We start from the raw sequence: 17,242 nt of genomic DNA, 5'->3' as shown, positions 1-17,242 counted from the left end.
CTGATCTCTGTATCTTTAAAAAGCAAGTCCTATAAACATGCAAAACCAAACATTTTAAATGGGTTTCTCTAAGAATTTTTTAAATAATGAGTGAGTGTAGTCAAAACCTCTGCGGAAAGAAATGCAAACTAATAAATGGATTTGTTTGAAGACCAGATGTGTTTCATGTGGATTCTTCAGTGGCTTTTGTGGTATTTTGGTACTTGGAATAATGACTTGGAGGCTGCTGTGTGAGCGGAAGGACAAAATAGGAGAGCTGCTGCGTGCCGAAGTGAGGCGCAGCCCTGTCCTCGTGCCACTCTGGAGGCAGCAGGTTCCTGGGCCCTGCCACAGCCCCTGGGGTGTCTCTGCAGGAGCCCATGGGCGTCTCCCAGCCCCATCCCGTGCTGCCGCTTGTCCCACCTCATCTGTGAGGGGAGAACGCTGTCCACTTCTTGTCTAGAAAGTTTGTTTGCGTTCCGCAGATAATGGATGTTTTGCTTCTCAGTTCTGGCCATGTCAATTGCCGTTTTCAGGTGGAAGTATAACGTGAGGCTCTGGCCATGTGTATAGCAGAAGTACCTCAAGTGTGGTGTTTTTACTCATCACCATCACCTTAGAATAAAAGCACACCGTGGGAGTTGTCAGGACCTTTCTGTAACTGCCAGGCTTAGTGTCTCCCAGTTCTAAATCTGTTTCTGAGTTCAGTCCTTTGGTGCTGAGGCATCAGCTGCTATCCAAGTAAGCTCTGATTGCCGATACCCTATCACTGCTAATGTCAAAGTAATGTTTCCCCTCCTTCAGCAGCGTAAAGATCAGCTCTGCCCAGTTTTGGGCCAGAGTCACTCTAAAGAAACACTTTATATCGGATGAGGTAGCACCTGAACAGCCAGGTCCTGGGTATCAGTTCTTCTATGGAAGAAGCCTCACAAATATGTTAGTGCTCCAGCTGTTTTTATTCAATACAGGCATGACAGGTACTCCAGCTCTACCGAGCTCGTAGTTCAAACTGCACGACTACATCATAAGTATGTACAACCATGTTATTTTGGCTAGAGGTGATTACTGAAACAAGCTTATTTAGGGGGAAAAAAGTATTCAATGATTTCTGGATGGATTCCTTTCCAGAAGCTCCCCTGTATCTTGTTACACACCATAGGTTTTTCTGCTGTGCGTCAGTTAAATGTATCTGATCCCACGTAGAGCTGCGCACAGCCATGGGTGCCAGCTCCGAATGCCAGCACTTAGGTGGTGTAGTAAGTGGTAATAAACAATGGCGTGCAGTGAGATGGATGGGGCTTGTCATCATGAGCAGAACAGGCGACAGTTATATTTAGGTTTGGCAGCAAAAGAATGCTCTGAGTTGTATTCATTTGGCATATCAGCATATCATTTGTGTGTAAAATTTGAAGCCTGTTTAACTTTCTCTTGAGTGCTTCAGAGTATCATTCCCTAGCACTAGTTTTGAACATGCTCCCCTTTCTAGTGGTCTCACTAATGCCAGAAAACAGCATTGCTGAGTCATTTTTCATCCATATCTCCGTGCTGAGGGGTCTGATGTCATGGTTCAGATGGGAGTGGGCACTGTTGTTTGTTTTTTCCCTCACTGGTCACTGTGAAACAAGTGGTTAAAGGACAGGACACAGTGATAGCATTAGGTTATCATTGTGGGATACTTGCTTTCACTTCATCTGCTTATCCATCTCTGTTCCATGCCTCAAAACCAGGAGCATTTTGGGGGTGGTTTCCTAGTTTATGGCAACTATACAAATCAACCTTTTACTTTTTCTGGTAATTATGGTTTTGTATAAAACCACAGTGAAGTGTGATTTTGGGTTTCCTTTTGTAGGAATTACGTACATAAATGTTCAGTGAATCTATGTTGTTAATGGAACTCTAAACACAAGGCATTTTCCCTGCTTACTGCAGTGGTATGAATGTCTGTTAAGGTCTCTAGCTCCTTTTTGTTTAAAGGTTAAATACCTTGGCTGTAACAATTGATTTAGCAGTTTAACTTCAGTTTCACAGCCTTACACATGTATTGTAGGGCCACAATCTGAGTTGCACCACACAGGGGTTTTATGTTTATAGTGTTGAATATATTTTTCTAATTTGCATTCTCTCCAATAGCATTTAGTATTTATTTTCCAAGGTACTTAAGCTTGCTGCTTGGTTTTCAAACTTGAGCTCTTTTTCTTGGCAGTGAAAACCTGCTTTATGGGGCTCCCTTGATGAAGAAATGGACTTGCAAGGCAGGTCATCAGGTCACAACAGATGGGGGAAGTAACTGAGCAAATGTTTACAATGTTTTCAGCTGTCTGTTGGGAGAAAAAATGCTTGATCTTTTTCTTAATGTCAGGATTGATCCAAAAATATAGTCAAAACTTACTTGGCAAGATTCTTACCGTTGCTATAGTAAATAAATCATGGTAAAGTACTTAAAAATTGCAGTTTCTCAAGATAAGTCAAGCAGTGGAAAGAAAAAACGTGCAGGTGATCAGGGCTCTGAGTAACTCCATTTTGGCTTATGTCCTCAGGTGTTTCACCAAAACCAATGGCACTTTCAGCAGCAACACGCTACCTGTCATGCCCATCGTAGCACCTTACCAGCAGGACAGTCTGGAGATGAAACCTCTGAATCATGTCATGGTGGCCATGTGCTTAGCTTCCAGCATTCCTGAGTGCAGCGCACAGCTGGAGGAGGACAGCAAAGAGAAGACAGAGCAGCCCTCCGCCCAGCATCCCTGCTGTCGAGAAAGCATGAATCAGCTCTCCATGGAGTACACAGATGGTAAGTCATTTTGAAGAGGATACCGCTGGGCTTTGAAGCCAGGTAGATTCCGCAGAAAAGCAGTATGATAATTTATTGCGAAGGAACTAGTAGTTAGGCCCACAAACCTGTCCTTTGGAAAAACTATTAAGTGTTCCACCTTTTGTGTTGTAGAAAATAGAAGTGGCAATGCTCAGGTGCCTGTGGCTGCCATGCCCTTTATGATTGATGCCTCTAATGGAGCTCATTTAGCAGGCGTGCTCCAGATAATGAGGCTGAGACTGATTTATGCTGGCTTGTAGTTGCCTGTGGTACAGCATACTTGTGGTCTCCCAGACCTAGACAGCTGAAATGCTGCCTAATGGAGTTTTTCCTAATGAGCAAGTATCCATAATGGCTTAGATTCATCCCGTAGGTGAGAACAGGCACAGAAATGCAGATGGAGATTAGGCTGCATAATCCTGACCTAATTAATGTAACCTATTAGATATAAGTTTGTCAATGTGCTTGGATAGAGCTGATGCTCTAAACCGTTGCCTAATGCTGCATGTAGGCTTTGTGCCTGCTTAGATAAGAATAAATCTGTGCTCAGAGTGCTTTGCCAGGATCTGTTAATCCGAATTTTTAATGTGCTTGTGAGTCTGAGTTTAAAGAGGAGATAATCTGTTTAAAAACAAACAAAAAACCCTACACTTGCTTTGCAGGTGACAACTGTTTGCACTCGGAAACATCAAACCACGCTTTGAGCTGGAGTCCCCTTATTCTTCAGCCTGTTTCAAAGGACTGTAAGGAAAAGCCAAGATGGAGCTCATCTGGCGTCACATTAAATGGTTCTGGGGACCTCCGACAGCTCCAGCTTCAGGAAACCTGAGGAAGTGACCGCTTTCCCCACATAACGCCAGTAACTGCACAGCAAAGTCGCTGAAAGGGACTAATGGAGGGATGTTAATTATAACAGAGAGAGTCACTATTTATTTTTTGTAGTAGTGTCATATGAATGAATGTATCTTGTTTTTAAATGGTTGTCTTTTTATATTATTTATGCATTGAAATCCCTTTTTTTTCCCCCATGCACCATGAAACTAGCCTGGGTATGTGTATAAAAAAGATTTGTAATAATATAAAGAACAACAATGGGAAGTGTGTAGTGTGTCTTCCATGGAATATGACCAGTGTGAGAAGCACTTCCAAGGAGACAAAGTGTCTTACACATGGAGTTAGCAGTTTGGAGCACACCTGAGCAGTTCTGATGTTACGACCACCTTCACAGGGGCTGCCACATCCCTGGCAACATGACAACACAGTGCTTGAACACTTATTTCCATGTCCTCTTTCAGTTTCTCTGGGAAGAACTCATGGAACAAGGGTGAATAAGGGACTGTGGGTAAGAAAATGAGTAGCTGAGTAGTTACAATATGGCTTCAGAGGCAGAGCTCAGAGATGTTCTGGCAACTGTTTGCATCTGTAGGTCTTTGCCACTATTTCAGTGATTCTTTCCTTTTCAGAAGTGTGTGCAAAAGCCCAGCCTGTTTGAACTAGCAGCTAGCTCTTTTCTTTTTACAAGTGCTTTGGTAATCCAAGCAGTCATCAGAACCTGGGCAGGAGGAGGGATTGTTGGGGTGCTTTGGAACCCACCTGGTCTGCTGGTCTCCCTCCCAGCAAGTGCTCGGGGCAGGCTGCAGCCAGCCTTTTTCCTGGCAGCAGCATGGGTGTGGGCATCTGCTCTCTTCTGCTCCAGGTAATGTCTGTAGAGCAGGATGGCAAGATGGTTTGGTGAAGTGATCCAGCCTAAAGTAAGTCTCACAATCACCTTCACCCAGTGTATCCCACAGATGCACCCACAGAGCAGGAGCGATGGCAGTAAGCAGGAGATGCTTAAGAGGGCTGCTGCCAAAGGTGATCCAGCTGAACTGACCTTTACAGCTCATTAGTAAATAATTGCTGCTAAGTCAGGTGGTTTAATTTCCAGTGGCTATGGTGTGGAGCTGTTAAACTTGCAGCAGAACCGCCTCTGAGTTTCCCTGACTGTGCTCCTCTCACACCATGTCACCTACTGCAGCGCAGCTCCCGAGCCCGGTGAGACCTCCATGAGCTGTTAGAAAATCAAACCCAAAACACTGTGTTTGTGATGCTTTATTCCTGCTGTCCTGCTCACTTGCAGAAGAGAAATTCAGTTTGACTGCATTTAAACTCCTTGGTTTGGAGTGGAAAAAAGGGGATACTACTAATTGCTTGACTAGCTGCCTTTGCCTTCTAGGTGAAATGAACCTTGTCAAAGTGCTCCAGCCCGGCTGTGCACGCAGCTCTGAGAAACCTGCCTGCCTTTTCAGAAACAGCACATGCAGCATGATGTAGGTGTTGCAATGTTAACTGCAGGGTTGTTTTGTTTTGTTTTGTTTTTTTCTTTCAAATTTAATCAAAGTAAATAAAACAAACTTGTGCCTGTAAAGCACTCTCTCCAGAAATCAGCGCACATAACCCCAGCTTTGAGGCACATAAATTACAATTACAGCTGCCCCAAGGCGACACATGTGCAGCCTTCTTTTAATGGAACAAGTATTTTTCTAGTGAGCGCCAGCAACAGCCCTGGAGCTGGGAAGGGAGGAAGCAAAGCCGGTCTGGCTGGAGCTGCAAACCCCTCGGGGAATGCCTGCAAAGGCGCTACAGGTGCAGCGTGCCGTGCTCAGAAACTGTGCCTGGCCCAAAAAGTCTCCTTTCCCCACTGAATGCCAAGTGGTGTATGTGCATGCAGCATGAAGAGATATATATAATGTGTTACATGCTTTATAAATAGAGTCCTTAATAAGAATTTACTAGGTCTGAGCTGGGTTACTATGCAAGACTATTCCAGTAGTTGATACTTTATTTTTGCTTGTGTCCAGAGACTGGTGCCGATGCTGTACTGTGTACGTGACTCCACTCTGCTTGTCCATGCGCAACTGTGGCTTTGATTTTCATGGTTGCAAGGCTGAGTGCATGTCAGAAGGAGGCAAGAGCATCTGAATGAACATGGCTTGAGTGCAATGTCCTGTCCTGATTTCCTGGAAATGTGCAGGTCTGCATTTTTGATGCTGAAGTATAGGATGCCGGTGTGAGTTTGGTGGGCAGGATTGATGTGAGAGCACAGAAAGGAGCCCAAGGCCACAGGCTGCAAGACACCACGAGTGTCAGATTTGGGACTGGTTCTGTTCAAGGATGAAACTGTTGTAATCTGCCTTGTTAGCAGAATCTCTTTGTGGACTGCTTTATTTATATCAAGTTACACTGTTTTAAGTGTTTTTTTTTTTTTTTTTCATTTTATTGTATTTTATTTATAAAAATATATAACTTTTACCTTTATTGCAGGGGTTTGGTGTGTGCTCCCAGCTAGAGGTGCCTAATTCTGAACCTTCCTGCTGGTCCCACCCAGGCACTGTGGGCCTGGGGCCACAAAATCCTTGGGCTTGGATTGCTTTCTGCCCTAGCGATGCTGTGCAAGCCACACTCCTCCCTCTGTTTAACGCCTTCTCTCCTAAACCTGCCCTTCTGCTTCACTCGTAGGAGCACAGCTTTGCCCTTGCTGCATTTTCCCATTGCAGACCCTGATGCGAGGCTTTCTCAGTATTTGCCTCCTTGGAGCTTTGGTGGATGAATGGTTAGGAGCTTGGTTTGAACTCCAGGTTCATTGTTTCCCCAAGCACTGCATTTAGGCACATTTCTAAACAACCCTCATGTTCCTCAGCCCTTGTGCCTGCTCCTCCTCCTCAGGGTTTTAAACCATGGGGCACTGTGTCCTCCAGGCAGTTACAAGCAAGATCCTCACCTAATGTTAAACCTACAGCTGTCATCTGATTCCCTCCCTAGTGGTTTGTGCCCTAGTTGGCAATTATGTTACTTAATGGGGGTCTGCATATTTAAAAGAAAAAAAAAAAAAGGGGGCAAAAAAACAACCCTCCCTGATTCTCCAGGTATCTCTGAACATGTCACCTGGCTGCAGTTCTACCCAAGGAAAATAGTTCTGGAGTTACACTGGTGTCACCTCTGGCAGTGATGAATTCAAGATGCATGTTTGTTGTCATATGGCAAATGATCTGTGTTGTTATAAGAAGCTGTAATATTCCTTCAGAAGCTGTACGTATTTTGAAATGATGTAGTTTTTGCAAGCTTTTTTTTTTTGTTGTTGTTTTTTTTTTTGTTTGTTTTTTTTTTTTTGGTGGTTTGAGAAATATTAAAGAGAATGCTGCTGCTTTATGGAGCGTGGCAGGAGTGGTGATTGGTGCCATCCGGGGTCTCAAGCAGATGGACAGACAAACACTGTGCAGGCACTGAAGCAAGGTTGGTTCTCATTACTCAATACTTAGTGGACATGTTATTAACAAAACACAGGAGAAATTACCAGGAACTCTCCTTTTTTTTTTTTTTTTTTCTTCATAAACCTAAAGACAAAGGATGAGCAGAGCTGAGGGGCTGCTTTTCTTGCACCCTGCCTTCCTCTGTGTTTGTACCAAAAAGGGGGAAAAAATCATTAATGGCAATTTTTGACATCCTGCATTTTGGCCTGAAAAATGTGGACTTCTGGGGTAAAGATGAACACCAGCTCCTTACCCCACTGAAGGTTTGTGGCTGCGCTCTCTTTACACTGCATAAACTTCAGAAATTCAGTGTGGTCCCAAAACCTCCTGACAAACCCACCGCTGGGGGAGGCCCTGGCTTGCAGTGGGCTGGGAGTGGCAGTGCTTGGCTCTCCTCCACTCAGTGAGGATGAGCGGGCACCTAAATATTTTCTTTAGCCCCAGCAGTAACAGCAGAGCTGGAGGCAGGTGCTGGTGCCAGAGGGCGCAGGGCTGGAAGCCCCGTGTGCAAGCAGGCTCATCCATGCACTGGGGCTGTGCTGCCTTCTGTGATTAGTGGGTAAATCCCTGAGCCAGCTTCCTCTGCTAAAGCTTTCCCCCTCTTTAGCAGCCCCAATAATGCTTCAAGACCTTGGATCTATTGTGGTTTTGCCAGCCCACAGCACTATCCAGGGGAGAAAAGCCAAGCCCCTTCCCTTCCCTTCCCTTCCCTTCCCTTCCCTTCCCTTCCCTTCCCTTCCCTTCCCTTCCCTTCCCTTCCCTTCCCTTCCCTTCCCTTCCCTTCCCTTCCCTTCCCTTCCCTTCCCTTCCCTTCCCTTCCCTTCCCTTCCCTTCCCTTCCCTTCCCTTCCCTTCCCTTCCCTTCCCTTCCCTGTAGGGCAGGAGGGGGAAGGGAAAAATTATGGATCTTCCTCACCATCTTCTTAAACACTATAAAGAAGCAAAACCAGGCCTTGGCTCACTTGTTTGCACGTTGGCAGTTCGTGTCGAAGCACATTAAAGCAGCCCAAAGAATTTCCTCTGTGGCTCCTCGCCAGCAGCCCTCTGCACTGCAACCCAATCTGTCTCCGCCAGCCAAAATTTTTATGACAGTCCGCGTTATGGGAGGAGGGAGCGTGTATCCGGGTGGGACACAAAGGAACATTTTCTGTGTGCGAAGCAGCACCCGACCACTGGGCACTTCCGAGAAAAGCACGAGGGCTGAGAGCCCGACTTCTTCACTGGTGCCCGACACCCACAGCCTTGCTCATGCGACCCCTGCTTCTCATCACCAGCCCCCTCCCCTCAGGTTTTTCCAAAACACATCACCTCCGTGCTTGCTGCGGTGGCTGCCTGGCACAAACCCATGCACCCTTCCAGCTTTATTGATGCAATGAAATGAGTAAGGTACAGCCTGGGCAGCACACAAGAAGGGGGCTGAGCCCCTGCGGCTCTCACTGGGGTCTGTCCCCGGAGATGCTGCAGGGATCGGGGTGGGCATTGGTGCTTTTGCCAGACCTGAGCTTGTCCCCAGCATCAAACTGAAGGAAAGGAAGCAACTGGGAGAAGCCCCTGGGGTGAGGTTAAGCCAGGCTCATGGCGTGGCCATCACCACGATGGGGACATCAACCGGCAGGTCGGCAGCGGCAGCATCTGGCAGGGCTGAGAGTGGCTCTGCAAGGGTGGGATGGGGGAGCCTTGGTGACAGCCCCCTCGGCTGGTGGCTGCACTCTCGTCTGGCCCCGTGGGCACCAGTACCTGCTGTGGCTGTTGTGCTGGGGCCACCTGCATCTCCCTGTCCCTGTTCTGCTCTGTCCTCCCTGTTTGTGGCTGCTGGAGCATCCTCGGTCATGCTGGGGATCTCTGGGGCTTCAGGGCTGGCCCTGGGGGGGCACGAGGCTCTCACCTGGGGCCAGGTGAGCACAGTGAGAGCTGGGCACCAGGTAAGGGGGTTGGGACACTCACGTGTGGAAGAGTAGGTTGTGCAGCCCTGGGAACACACGAGGTGAGGGTGTCGGGGGCCCTTCCACTGCCCCGGGTGCCCTGCCGAGCCTCCCCCCCAGCACTCACGTGGCAGGTTGTCCCGGTGGCGGGCGACGCAGCGCACAGCCAGCAGAGACACCGCAGTGGCCACCAGCATCCCCACCACCGCCGCCCCCGTCACTGCAGGGAGTGCCTCAAAGGGAGGCTCAGCTGGAAGAGAGTGGCTACCTGTCAGCTTGTCCCTGCTAGGGACAATTAAGGTAATGAGGTGAGGGGCAGCAGGGATAGTGCACGGGTGCAAGAGGTGCAGGGGGATAGGAGTGAGCAAGGTGGGCACCAGGCACCCCAGCGCAAGGACTGGCAGAGCCTAGGAGGTGGAGAGAGATGGAAGCCTGCACCTGTTTACTCTGAAACCTACTGATGGCTGCTCACACTTGGATGCAAATGCTGCCTTTCTCCACTTAATCCCTGCTCTCCCGGTAGGGAGACAGCCCCTGGGATGTTTTTCCAGCCCCTACTGATGTCTGACACCATGTGACTGCTCCGGAGGGGATGCCGGAGGAGGTTGGATGCACTTTCCCACATGTCCTTTCCCACTTCACCTGGCGTCTGCACCTCAGAGGGGTGCCCGGCTGTGCGGTGGTTGACAGCCAGGATGCGGAAGGCATAGACCACAGTGGGGTCCAGCCCCCCCAGGCGCCGGTCACGGGAGTGGGGCTCGATGTCACCAGCGGCTGTTTCCCAGGGGCCAGGGGCCCGGCGCTGGGGCTTCTTTGCCTGCCGCCGCTGCACCACAAAGCCAGTGAGGTTGCCCGTGCCCTGCGTCCGCCACTCCAGCCGCACCTCAGTTCGTGCCCGCGTGTACCGCAGCTTGCTGATGGTGACGTTGGGAGGGGCTGGGTACCCTGCAGCGAAATGGCACCCAGCAGGGATGGGCTCGTCCCCAGTCCACCCTGGGGACCCCTCCGGTGCCACCCCCTCCCCCAGACTCACGGTCTACACGGAGGTGGACGGGGAGGCTGGTGGTGCCCACGGCGTTGGCTGCAGTGCAGCGGTAGGTCCCACCATCCCCCGGCCACTCGGCATCCCGGACAGTGAGGTTGGCCCATGCTTCATCCTGCTCCAGCCAGTACTTAGCCATGCCCGGTGGCACCTCCCGCTCCTGGGGGTCGTACCAGACCATTTCGGCACCCAGGTGGGTGACACCGCACCACCGGCACGCCAGCCGCGCCTCACCACCCTCCAGCACTGCCACCTCGCTCCGCTCCACCTCCAGCTTGGGGATGTCTGCACAGCGAGAGGGCACGGAGACACTGGGGCTGTGCAAGCTGCCGGCGTGGCGTGCTGCAGCGCTGTTGGGGACAGCGCGTGGGGACATCCCGGCTTACCAAGCCGGAGGTGACACTGAGCAGCAGCCACCCGCAGTGGGTGGGTGGCCACGCAGATGAAGTCTTGGCCCCCCAGGCTGGCATCAGCGCTCAGCACAAGGACAGCAGCCGAGGGCATGGGGACACCCAGCGCCTGACCCCGGCTGTCCCGCCAGCGCAGGGTGGCCGGTGGCATGCCCCCCTCCCAGCGGCACCGCAGCATCACGAACTCATCATGCTTGCTGGCCACAGCCGTGCAGGCAGGGCTGCCAGCTGGGACCCCTGGGAGACAGAGAGGCATTGGGGGGTGTCACTGGGCGAGCCCCGCCCAGCTTCATCCCCTTTGGGAGCAAGCAAGGGGCAGCCACCATGGGACTGCTTCAGGGATCGCCCAGCTGTGGAGCACGTTTGCCCTGTGGCATGGCAACATGGGTTGAAGGCGGGGGGGAGGGCAAGGGACGTGTTTTAGGGGGATGTTGGGGTGTTGGAGACCAGTCTGCACTCACACAGGGTGGTCCTGCACATGGACCCCTCCCGCAGTGTGGGGTGGGTGGCCAGGCAGGTGAAGGAGCTGCCGTTCCTTGTGGTCACCCCTGGACGGATGTTGGTGGCCATGGAAAAGCTTGGCCCTGCTGCCTCCTCTTCCTCCTCCTTCTCTTCCTCCTCCCCGGGGCCCACCCAGCGCAGCTGGGCTGGGGGGAAGCCCCCCGGCCAGCGGCACCGCAGGGCCACGTCCCGCAGGTCAGCGGTGGCCAAGGCAGAGCAGCTGGGGCTCCCGGCCGGCGGATCTGCACAGGGTGGGGGGGGCATCATGGCCAGGGTTCTCCCCCCGCTTTTATCTCCCCAACCTGCCCCTCGCACCCACGTCCTTGCCGGGCACCGCCTCTTCTCCACGTTGGTCCAGGGCTGCCCCTGGAGGTACTTACAGTAGACAGTGAGGATGATGGTGGCCTGGGTGCGGGTTTGGAGGTGGGTGTTTTCGGCCAGGCAGGTGTAGGTGCCTGCCTGTCCCCGGGCAATGGCAGCGATGACAAAGGTCTGCCCAGTGTGGACCTGGGAGCCGTTGTGGAGCCAGATGTAGCGGCTGGGGGGGTTGGAGGGTGCCAGGCAGCTCAGCACCACGTCCTCCCTCTCGCCCGCGGAGAAGCCCCCTTGCTCAGGGGAAAAGGGCTCCATGCTGATGGCTGGCTCATCGGGGCCATCTGTGGGGACATGGGGCCCCTTAGCTGTGGGGACTTGCTGTTGAGGGGATGCAGCCCCATCTGGGGCATCCTCCTGCTGCTAGGGGAGCCTCCTTAGAAATGGTGCCGTGTGGTGGCTGCAAGCACGCCACGGTGCCCATGGATGTCCTGTGCTGCGTGGTGGCCATGTGGTGGCCATGGACACAGCTTGGTGGCATGGTGGCTATGGGTGTGTGTTGGTGGTATGGTGGCCAGGGAGGCATCACAGCGGCAGGGTGCACAGTGGTCTTGGAGGCACCACGGTGGCCATGGATGCATTACAGCGGCATCTCCAGTCTTGGGTCTGCCCCTACAGCCAAGCCCCCCACCTTGGGGCCCCCTGGGGAAATGGGGCCAAATCGATGTCACACTCACAGATAATGTCGAGGTAGACAGGCTCACTGCTGCGGTTGTTGACCTCGTTGCGGGCCGTGCAGACGTACCAGCCGGCGTGGCTGCGGTTGGCGGGTGCCAGGCGCAGCTCTGCCCCAGAGCCCCCCAGCCCCATAGGTGCTGCCAGGGCCCCCCCCCGGGGCTCCCGGTGCTGCCAGATGAAGCTGAGCGGTGCCGTCCCCTCCCTCACGGCACACATCAGGGCCACCTCTGTCCCCTCCACTGCTGCCGCCGCCGTCAGCCGCACAAAAGGCCTGGAGACAGGCACTGGGGGTACCCAGTTGTGAGCAGCCCCAAGGCCACCAGCCCCTTGCTCCTGATCCCACCCAGAGCCCCCACAACCCACTTTCCCAACCAGAGGTGGCTTTTCTGACTCAGATGATCCACAACCAGCAGTGAGGGGATACCGTGGATGGTGAGGGTGAGTATGGGTTGGTGAGCCAATATGTTGGCTAGCAGGATGCCAGGTTGGACAGGAGAAGGAGATGGGAGGTGGCTACTGGCGTGCTATGTGGCCTGGTGGTCAAGGTGATGGGATGGCTAGTGGGGTGCTACATTGGTTAACAGGGTGCTTCAGTGATTAGTGAGCTCCTGTGCTGGCTAGTGGGGGGCTATGTTAACTAGCAGGTTGCTATGCCGATTATTGGGGCAGGATGCTGGCAAGTGGGGTGCTGTGCTGGCTGTTAGGACATGATACCCTCGTGCGCAGCTACACGGCCTCCACTGCATGCTGCGGTGACCAGCGGGCACCACGCAGTCTGGCTGCTGGCTGAGGGGATGATCTGCCAGCCCACTGTGGGGGGTGACACATGCGAGGGGCTCATCTGGGCCAGGGGGTGACTTACCCAGGACTCGCAGCAGCACGGCGACGTATCCCACGCGGAGCCTCCCGGGCTCTGGGAAGAGTCCCTGGCAGAAGAAGCGCCCGGCGGCGGCGGTGCGCAGCTCCCGCAGCTCCAGGGTGCCGTTGAGCAGGCTGGCCTGACCCAGCGCCCCCACGCCGGGGGCCACCATCGCCTCCAGACCCGAGCCCACTGCCACCGCCTGTGGCGGCCCGGTGCTCCCTGCCGCCGTGAAGCTCCAGAAGACCACCGCCGGCACCGCGGGCCCACAGCTCAGCTCCACTGCCTGGCCCCGCACCCCCGTCACCGTCCGCTCCTCGTAGGACACAGAACCGGCGTCCAGCGGCTGAGCTGGGTGAGAGGCGCAGCAAGTTGGCCAGGTCTCTGCAGCTCCCCCAGCCCGGCCCCCGGGGACCCCCGGCCACCCACCTGCCACCAGCGCCGGCAGCAGGCAGAGCAGCCAGGAGCCCCCCATGCCTGGCCCTGAGCCCCCCACGGCGGGCTGTGCTCCCCACCCCAACCTCCTCTTGGGTTTCCCTGTCCTGGCCCTGATTAGGTATCAGTTATTAATGAGCCTAGTTATTAATAAGCCACTAGCAGAAACCCAATGCCACTGCAATCTGGACACTCCCGTGACAGGGATGAGGACGGGCACACTTGTGGCAGGAGTGGCAGCGTTGCCTCCTGCCCCCACAGCAGGGTTGTCCTCAGCAGCGGGCACTCCCCTGAGCCCCCTTCTCATTTTCTAGCTACAGGAGGGGAAAACAAGCTGTGACACCCCCCCCCCCCGTGCAAAAAAACATCGGTTTTGATCCTCCAGCAGACGCGACGCTGAGAGCGGGGTTTGATATTTCATCTCCAGCTCCTTGCCGAGCCCCAGCCATGAAACATTGATGGGGGGGGCGGCACAGTAATGGGACACCCGGGGGGGCTCGGCGAGGCTGCCCCCTACAGCAGGAGGATGTCGGGGTGCAGGTGGCGTGGAGAGGGGGATGCCACATCCTACTGTGCCCTGTCCCTGTGTGGCAGCTGCCATGCCCCTCAAAAGAAGGGTTCCTGATTACTCCCCCACAATCAATTATTAATTAAATTAGCCCCCCGATCTTTTTCATCTTTCCTGCTGGTGTCTCCATTGCAGCACAGTGCAGATCTGCAGCCCAGCCCCATAGCTGGGGGATGTGGGAGCAGGGGGCGTGGGGCATGGATTCTGCTGCAAAACAGCACAGGAGAGTGCTGGGGGTGAGAGGGAAGGGGATAAAAATCACGATTTTCCCAGCATCGTGGGGTGGTGGTTGTGTCCTCACGGTACCCCTTGTTGTGGGGCAGTCCCCGGCCGAACCCCAACGCTGCATGGCGGGGAGCAGGGCCAGGGTAAGGAGCAGGACGCTACCTGCTATTTCTCATCCCCTGCGTGCTCCCCCCCACCGGCCTATTCTTTAATTAGAGCTCATTGCTCGTTACCCCGGTGCTGCCCACGAGGCTGCCGCAGCGCACCCTGCTCCCAGCCACCGCCAAGCACGACGCCGGCCCCAAATCCTCAGCTGCGCCTCCTGTCCCCCATCCATCCCCCCAAACACCGGAGGCTGGGGTTAGCGCCCGCATTTCCTCTCCCTCCTCCTTCCTCGGCGGGTTTTGGGGCCAGGGGCACGGAGCGGGGTCCCCGCAGCCCCGCGGCCCTCGACGAAGCCGTGGAGACACCGGGGAAAGGGCGGACAAATCTGCGGGGCTCCGGCGCAGGAGCAGCAGCAACTCCCCGGCACTTATAACGAGTGGTTCTGATTCCGTGTCACTGCGGCTCGGTGCCAGACGAGCCCAACCCCGCGGGACGAGCCCAGCCCCGCAGCCGCAGCCGCGGCCGAGGCAGCTCCGAACGCTCCGCGGGGGCCCGGCGGCCTTCGGGGCAGCGGCCCCGCCGCGAGGCCCCGCCGCCCCCTGGCGGGCCCCGCCGGGCCTCGCAGCCCGCTCGGGGGGGGCGGGGGCGGGGCCTGAGGGCCTGAGGGCCTGAGGGCCGGGCCCTCCCGCTCGCCCCGCCCCGCCCCGCCCCGCCCCGCCCCGGCCGCCGCCGCGCACGTCGGGCCCCGGGCGGCTTCTGCGCGGGCGCGGCGGGAGCAGGGGAGGGGCCGCGCCCCCTGGCGGCGGCGCGGGGCGGGGCCTCCTCCCGCCCCTCCCGGCGGTGTCGCCGCCGGTTCGAGCCCCGGGGCCGCCCGCTCGGGGCCGTCCCGGGAGGGCCGGGACAGCGGCCCCCGGCTCCGGCAGCGGCCCGGAGGGGAGCCGGGCCTCGGGCCTCGGGCCTCCTCCAGAGAGCTCCGCCGCCGGGCGGGACGAGGGGGCCGAGGCGGGGAGCGGGCGGGCGGCGCTGCGGCTGCGGGCACGGCCAGAGCCGCGTCGCGAGGCGAGGAGCCCCCCCGGAGCAACCCCCGGAGCCCCCCCGGAGCCCCCCAGCGCCCGCCCGGGAGCGGGTTCCGAGCGGGTCCCTGTAACGGGGACGCCTCCCTCGCGACCCAGCCCGAGCGATCGCCTCATCCCCCATTTGGAAACGTCCTAACCCAAAATGAGGAGCCACGATCGGAAAACCTAAATTTCTCTACCAGGTGGTCTCACAGGGCAGAAAATAATCTCCCACGCTGCCGTTGAAGCACCTGCATAATGAGAACTTGCTAAAATGCAAGGTATCTGCAGTTATCAGCAGCTTTCACCAGAGATTTCTCCCTTAAATCTTGACTTCAGGAGCTCATCTGAGTGCCCTGCCCTTCCAGCACAACTGAATGTGATAAAAGCTCTGTAAAGGCATGCACCTTCGGGTGATATTTAATGCTCTATGTTTAGGCCCCTGGAGGCTTTCAAAATTACCTACTGTTCACACAAGGGGGCAAGGGACGTTGCTCCTCTTCCACTCACCCTCCATAGAGAGCAGGGACTACAGAAAACATAAAATCAGTTTTGCTGATGTATGAGTATTTCAAATATCAGTAAGACAAAAATGACCCAGTTCAAAATTGACCTACTGGCATTCCCAAACCAACCTCCAGATTGTGTCGCTACCCCAATATGTCTGTGTTCCATTTGGTTTGTCCAATTTTGTGAAAGGTTTTTGACTTTAATAATGGGAATGTTGGTGGAGATATGTCCAGATTGATCAGCATAAGTACAACAGGTGGTATTTACCAATATGCACATACCACCTTCAGAAGCTAATGCCACATCCAATACCACCTGATTTTGGAATGCTACCTTTGCAAATTCCTGATACTTCTTACAAGGCCAAAATTGTATCAACGCTGGCGCTGCCCATAGATTCTATAGTTTGGGCTACATTTATGATGGTGGCTACAAATTTGATTATGCCAAGATTCGGGAACAGGATTTGAGACACTTTACATTTGGGTTTTGATCTTCCCATTAGAGGGTTAGGAGATGGAATATCTCCATGTAACTCATGGGCAGACTCCACTAGCAGAGTACGTTGTACTTCTGAGTGTGTTAGTAACCCTCCCAGGGTTCAGGTGGCTGTGCTGTATAATGACAGGCCCTACCATGCACAATACAGTGCAATCCTCTATGATTAATAAATCCTGGGGAACATGCAATATCGTTCAACAGGGTGTGGCAGGGATGGCAGTTTCCAGGTGAGAAATCCTTAATTCTATTATAAGGAAATGTGCAACCTGCAGTGTAGCTTGTATTACAACTTGCACTGTAGAGAAGAATTAAATGTGTGTTCCCATCTGGACCTGGCTTGGTGACATGACCCTTGTGGTGACATGCACACTACTGGCATTCCACACATACTGGAACGTTGCTTCACACCCGTGTTCCTTTCCTACCTCCTCTCTTCTTCATGAAATTCCCAGTTCACTGGGAATGCAAACATGCAGAGTCAGGGACCTGCAGCGTCCCTGCGTTCAGAGCTTTGGAGGAAGCCCATCCATTGACTGGCTGAGCTCTCCCCAGGAAGCCTTGGCAGGTGCTTCCAGGGGGACAGCTAACAGAGGTAATCCTGTTGCTCCCTGAGAGGGTAAGTGGGTACATACCCAGCATTTGATAAGGTTAGCAGAATTGGCCTAAGTTTGGGATGATTCCATACATGAAATTTCCTACCAGTCTATTTTTGTTCTAGGAAACAGCAGAAAGATATATATAACTGTAAAATCCATTACTTCCTCGATTTCACTATCTCCCAGGTAACTGAACAGCTTAAAAAGCTGTATATATAAATGTATGAAAAGAGACATGAAGAAGCTGCCAGAAAAACCTGAGACCCTCCAGTTTTCTCTAGGTACATGGTTGTACGCCAACTAGGCACTAATGCAATTAGTTCACATTGTTCTTCATGAAGTCAAGTCTCCTGTACAAATCTAGTACCTTACTAGCTAGAAGAA

General features: G+C 54.0%; 2 protein-coding genes across 9 annotated transcripts in view; one reads left to right on the top strand and one right to left on the bottom strand.

The window, feature by feature from the left end:
- Positions 1–3,889, top strand: part of CDON (cell adhesion associated, oncogene regulated) — a 54,592-nt gene extending 50,703 nt beyond the window's left edge. For all 8 annotated transcript variants that reach the window (XM_084495584.1, XM_084495580.1, XM_084495586.1 and 5 more), the window contains 2 exons: positions 2,517–2,770; positions 3,454–3,889. In XM_084495584.1, the coding sequence (XP_084351710.1) occupies positions 2,517–2,770; positions 3,454–3,620 (421 nt within the window). In that variant the 3' untranslated portion in view covers positions 3,621–3,889. The remainder of the gene's footprint in view (positions 1–2,516; positions 2,771–3,453) is intronic.
- Positions 3,890–8,454: 4,565 nt separating this feature from the next.
- Positions 8,455–15,386, bottom strand: VSIG10L2 (V-set and immunoglobulin domain containing 10 like 2; the record flags this gene model as incomplete). Its single annotated transcript, XM_084495665.1, is given in 12 exon segments — positions 8,455–8,941; positions 9,024–9,048; positions 9,129–9,251; positions 9,644–9,946; positions 10,035–10,422; positions 10,425–10,690; positions 10,915–11,196; positions 11,335–11,610; positions 12,004–12,288; positions 12,867–13,214; positions 14,325–14,399; positions 15,026–15,386. Coding segments are annotated over 12 exon segments (3,021 nt in total). The 3' UTR covers positions 8,455–8,652.
- Positions 15,387–17,242: the final 1,856 nt, after the last annotated feature.

Source organism: Aythya ferina, assembly GCF_964211825.1.
Source record: "Aythya ferina genome assembly, chromosome: 22".
NCBI classification, from domain to species: domain Eukaryota; kingdom Metazoa; phylum Chordata; class Aves; order Anseriformes; family Anatidae; genus Aythya; species Aythya ferina.
Note: the sequence above shows the minus strand (reverse complement) of the source record. Positions and strands in the feature narration are given on the sequence as shown.